The sequence below is a fragment of the Medicago truncatula genome, chromosome 4 (genome assembly GCF_003473485.1).
Source record: "Medicago truncatula cultivar Jemalong A17 chromosome 4, MtrunA17r5.0-ANR, whole genome shotgun sequence".
NCBI classification, from domain to species: domain Eukaryota; kingdom Viridiplantae; phylum Streptophyta; class Magnoliopsida; order Fabales; family Fabaceae; genus Medicago; species Medicago truncatula.
The window spans coordinates 37,246,635-37,252,406 of NC_053045.1; the positions used below are offsets into that span (position 1 = coordinate 37,246,635).

At 35.7% G+C, this 5,772-nt stretch overlaps 1 protein-coding gene and 1 non-coding gene across 2 annotated transcripts; one reads left to right on the forward strand and one right to left on the reverse strand.

Moving 5' to 3' along the window:
- The first annotated feature begins 523 nt into the window (after positions 1–523).
- On the forward strand, positions 524–3,978 carry LOC11443262 (pentatricopeptide repeat-containing protein At3g54980, mitochondrial). Its single transcript, XM_003607277.4, has one exon. It carries the CDS (start codon positions 787–789, stop codon positions 3,289–3,291), a length of 2,505 nt encoding a protein of 834 aa, XP_003607325.1. The 5' UTR covers positions 524–786; the 3' UTR covers positions 3,292–3,978.
- A 1,442-nt stretch (positions 3,979–5,420) lies between these two features.
- On the reverse strand, positions 5,421–5,493 carry TRNAK-CUU (transfer RNA lysine (anticodon CUU)). The gene has a single exon. It is a non-coding gene; the product is annotated as a tRNA-Lys (tRNA).
- Positions 5,494–5,772: the final 279 nt, after the last annotated feature.

Sequence of the window (5,772 nt, forward strand, 5' to 3'; positions counted from 1 at the left end):
TTTATGGGTCAAGATGGTGAGTAATGGCATTACTTCTTCACTAGTTTATCACAACAACTTAATACTTAGTCACTACAAAAAGGGTCGCATGGATAAACCTATAATATGTCAAATGTTGAATGGTCACTTCAAGTTTTAATGAATTATAAAACTTGGAAGGATCGTAGCTTTAAGATTGAATAAATGATTATAAAAAATTTTGTGAAACTTTTTATATTGTTTTCATAAAATAAAAAATAAATTAGGGTCGATTCTATGGAACCATCTCATATAGTATTTTATAAGTCATTATTTAAATATGATTTTTTTGGTCCAATATAAAACCAAAGTCCCATAAGAGCCGATCCTAAATGAATCGGGTAGCCCCATTTTAATACCTCTACCGAAATAGGTTCTTTAGAGTCATAACTACACTTAAGACAACTCCAGTTAGTAAATTCCATAAAATTTTGAACAAACAAATTTTATTACACATAATTTTGGCAAACAAATTTTATTAAAATGACATAATTGGAGCTAGTAAATCCAAATATTTCTCTTCAATTTCTTCTCAGAACCAAACATAACTAACTAAGACAAAAAGATCCTTCTCCAATCTCCCCACACTCCACTCTCCGCCAAAAGCTTTGTCCCCGCCGCCGCGCCGATCACCGGCGTGTTGAAAATTGAATACTTATCACCGCCATCTCTTCACCATCCCTAATATCTCAGTGATGCAAAAAAAAAAAAATAACAATGAAATGAATCATTATTATTATTTCTGAAAACTTCGTTTTTCTGTCGACAATGCTACGAATGAAGTTGTTTTCCGACAACCTTACCTCAATCCCTCAGAAGAATATTCGCCCCTTTTTGTCGCAAATCTTCTTCACTACACAACAACACTTTCCCGAGAAAATTCCTTCAACCCCAAATTTTCCCGAGAAAATTATCATTTCACCCGAATCTCAACCATCTGAGAAAAAAAATAGATTTTTGGTAACCCTTTTAAGCCACAAGTCCAACCCTAAATCAGCTCTCAAATTCTTCCACCAAGTTGAGAGAAAACGAGGCTTCGTTAAAACCGTTGATTTTATCTCTTTATTGATTCACATTCTCTCTTCAAACTCAAAAACATGCAGTTCTCTTCAATTTTTGCTTAATAATTATGTTTTTGGTGATGCTACTCCTTCTGCAAAAGTGTTTGTGGAATGCTTGTTGGAGTGTTCAGGAAGGTATGGTTTCGAATCCGATTCGCGGGTTTTTAATTATTTGTTGAAGAGTTTTGTTAGAGTTAATAAGATTACAGATGCTGTTGAGTGTTTTAGAACTATGTTGGAGCATGATTTGGTTCCTTGGGTTCCGATTATGAACAATCTTTTAACTGCAATGGTTAGGAGGAATATGGTTTGTGATGCACGTCAACTGTATGATGAAATGGTTGAGAGAGGGATTTATGGTGATTGTTATACTTTGCATGTGGTTATGCGCGCGTGTATGAAAGAAGGGAAATTTGAGGAGGTTGAGAAGTTTTTTAAGGAGGCTAAGGGGAGAGGTTTGGAGGTTGATGCGGCTGCCTATAGCATTTTGGTTCAGGCGGTTTGTCGAAGGTTGGACTTGAATTTGGCGTGTGAGTTGTTGAAGGAGATGAGGGAGTTTGGGTGGGTGCCATCAAAGGGTACATATACTGCTGTTATTGTTGCTTGTGTGAAGCAGGGGAATTTTGTGGAGGCGTTGAGGCTTAAGGATGAGATGGTGAGCGTTGGTTTACCTATGAACGTAATTGTTACGAGAAGCTTAATGAAAGGGTATTGTGTGCTAGGAGATGTGAATCTTGCGTTGCAGCTGTTTGATGAGGTTGTTGAGGGTGGTGTTGTTCCCGATGTGGTTATATTCTCGGTTTTGATCAATGGGTGCTCTAAGGTTGGGGATATGGAGAAGGCATATGAACTGTATACACGAATGAAACTCATGGGCATCCAGCCCAATGTCTTCATTGTAAATTCTCTGTTGGAAGGATTCCACGAACAAAATTTGCTAGAACATGCGTATGGATTGTTTGATGAGGCAGTTGAACATGGTATCACCAATGTCGTTACGTATAACATTCTTTTGAAGTGGCTTGGTGAACTGGGAAAGGTTAATGAGGCATGTAATTTATGGGAAAAGATGGTGAGTAAGGGTATTACACCTTCGCTAGTTTCTTACAACAACTTAATACTTGGTCACTGCAAAAAGGGTTGCATGGATAAAGCCTATAGTATGTTGAAGAGTATTCTTGAAAGGGGTTTGAAACCAAATGCTGTTACATACACTCTTTTAATAGATGGGTTTTTCAAAAAGGGAGATTCAGAGAGAGCCTTTGTTGTGTTTGAGCAAATGATGGCTGCGAATATTGCGCCTACTGACCACACATTTAACACTGTCATAAATGGCTTGGGTAAAACTGGCCGGGTGTCTGAGACACAGGACAAGTTGAACAATTTTATCAAGCAGGGTTTTGTATCCACTTCCATTACTTATAATAGCATCATAGATGGATTTTTCAAGGAAGGTGCGGTGGATTCTGCACTTCTTGCCTACCGGGAGATGTGCGAAAGTGGAATTTCTCCTGATGTGATCACCTACACCAGTTTGATTGATGGACTTTGTAAATCTAATAAGATTGGTCTTGCTTTGGAAATGCATAGTGATATGAAGTACAAGGGTATGAAATTGGATGTCGTTGCGTATAGTGCTCTCATTGACGGTTTTTGCAAAATGCATGACATGGAAAGTGCAAGCAAATTCTTCACTGAACTTTTGGACATTGGTTTGACTCCAAACACAGTTGTTTATAACAGCATGATTAGTGGCTTCATACATTTGAATAACATGGAAGCCGCACTTAACTTGCACCAGGAAATGATAAAGAATAAGGTTCCATGTGATTTGCAGGTATACACCTCAATAATTGGCGGGCTTTTGAAAGAGGGCAAATTGAGTTTAGCTTTAGATCTTTACTCGGAGATGCTTTCCAAGGATATTGTTCCTGACATCGTCATGTATACAGTTCTGATAAACGGACTCTCTAACAATGGACAACTGGAAAATGCAAGCAAGATTCTAAAGGAAATGGATGGGAATAATATAACTCCTTCGGTTCTTGTTTATAACATTTTAATTGCTGGAAACTTCAGGGAGGGTAATCTGCAAGAGGCTTTTAGATTGCATGATGAGATGCTTGATAAAGGTCTTGTGCCTGATGATACTACATATGATATTCTTGTAAATGGAAAGCTCAAGGTATCACATACTCTTGGTGGATCTTAATTCAAATGGATTATATTGCAAATGAGTCTTGCTGTTAGTTATTGAATGGGCTGAAATTGGCCCCATCTTCCATTGTTTACTATGTAGCACTGACATTTTAAATTGAAGACATTTCCAGTGTTCGACATGTGTCAGTGTCTGACACCGACACACATGGTTACATTTTTTTTAATTATTTCCGGTGTCGACGTGTCAATGTTGGTAGCGTGTCTGGTGTCACTGTCAGTTCTTCATAGATTGTTTATCTTGTGGAGCAAGAAATGTGGACCAAAACTCCGTTCACGGCATCTTCCGTAGATATTGTTGTTTGTTCATTTTATTTATGGGTATCCTTTAGTGTAATCATAGGAAAAGTGAAATTTATCAGTTAGGTTCTTTCTTTGCCAAGAGTATAATCATGTCATGAGCCAATTATTGGGCAGAGAATCAAGCTTTTTGGTAACAGAGTTTCAAATAACTGTTGTGTGGCACGAATTGTGACTATTATCAATGGGAAAACACACGCAATTCAGGTGTGATCTTAACAATCCTCTAGTTTTCTTTTATATATGGATTGCATTTTTATGTTTAGTTTGTTTGAGATGGAAAAGTTTCTGATATTGGACAAGGTTGGATAAATGTTAAGTTGTTTCCTTTTCATTGAATATTAATCACCTCGGCTACTGATTCGAGAATTATTTTAGTTTAGAATGGGATACTGTGTTTATGGCCTCTATAATATTAGATCAATTCAGTTTCAACATCTAATCATGTGTTTAATTTAGGCCCTTGAAGTTAGATCTCTCAGTGAAGTCTATGATTTTTTAGAGTGGCGGTGACGGTAGTGAAATTTTAGCGAACACGTCCCATATCTGCCATTACTTGAATGGAGTTAGCAGTTTAACATTAATCATTCTGTATATAGACCCTCTGTTCTTGATTATAAACACAAGTAACTAACCTCGCACTTACTCAATAATGTATAAAGGAGGGAGTACATCCAACCTCCTATAAATGACCTATTAAGATTGCTGGTTGAGCCAATATTTCGAGGATTGGCAAAGCATTGAACAGGTGTGTGCAAGAGTTTTGTGAAGATCAAATGACCAACAATTCTAACACAGGAGACCATAAGGGAAGATCACGAATTACATAATATGGAAAGCAAATATTAGGAAATATTGACTGAAGTTGCAATCATTTTAATCTAAAGCCAAACTCAATTTGCCCTCTGACAAAACTTGCAATCGTTTTGTACTGATTTCAAATTTTCTTCAAGAGTATGCTTATAGATTTGGAGTTTTCAGAGAGTGGTGTTCAAGTAGAAGAAAGTTAATCAATATTTGATGAAGCTAGGTTCAACCCAGTTGGAACAAAGATAGGGTGATGAAATTGATCCTCGATTGATCACTGCAGAAATGATTGATTATTTCTATGACCACATTTTTTCTTTGGTGCATAAAATGAAAAGTAAAGAGGATACGAGTGTGAAATACTAGCTAATTAATATAAATCATCAAATTTAATAACTTTGCATCTTACCTCACGGATGGAATCAATTTCCAATGTGTCAAGACAGGTGATTTACCAAGCCAAATTTGAGAACACTGTAGAATATATTGATGTTATTATGTGTGACTCTTTTCAATTTCAAGTAACATGAGATATGGGAATGGGTTGCTACTTGCTAGTACTCATTTTTATTTCTTTGTATGTTGAGCTGAGAATGGTCAAGCACCATTTTTTTAGTATTTTATTTGGTTCCAATTTGGAGCATTAATTTTAAAGTGGGTTTCTTTTAATTTTTTTGGTTAAAAAAAATATTAAAAAAAAAAGTTTTGATGGAGCCATGAGTTGAACATATATCATCAAAGAGAATATGGAGCTTTCACCTTCAAAATGCAGTTTTTGGTTTTTAAAGTGGGTTTCTGAATGAACTGATGTTGTAAATAATAATTTTGAAATACTATTAGATTTGAAGAGAACGAAATTACTTTATAAATTGTCATAAAGCGTATTCTATAAAAATAGTCATAAAGTTGTACGAAAAAAAAAAAATAGTCATAAAGTAATTATTTACAAGTCTTAGAAAAATGTTCGTGTGCAAGCAATTCGTGAGCAAAGTTAATTGAAAAAAAAAACACAAATATCGCCCACCGTGGGGCTCGAACCCACGACCACAAGGTTAAGAGCCTTGCGCTCTACCAACTGAGCTAGACGGGCTTGATGACTATGTTCTCATTCAAACAATTTTATTATTTGATAAATTTAAACAATATAGTGGTGAAACATTGCCTTCATACGGTATAGATTTTCTTGTAAATATTTAGAAATAAATTATTTTTGAGTTTGATTAATATACTTTGTCATTGCACAATTATTTTACACATGCAACAAAAGATGTGTTGTCACTTCAATTAATTAATATGGTAGCATATGAGCTGTCATATTCATTAATTGACATGACAAAACATCATCGAATGCATATGAACAATAATTGTA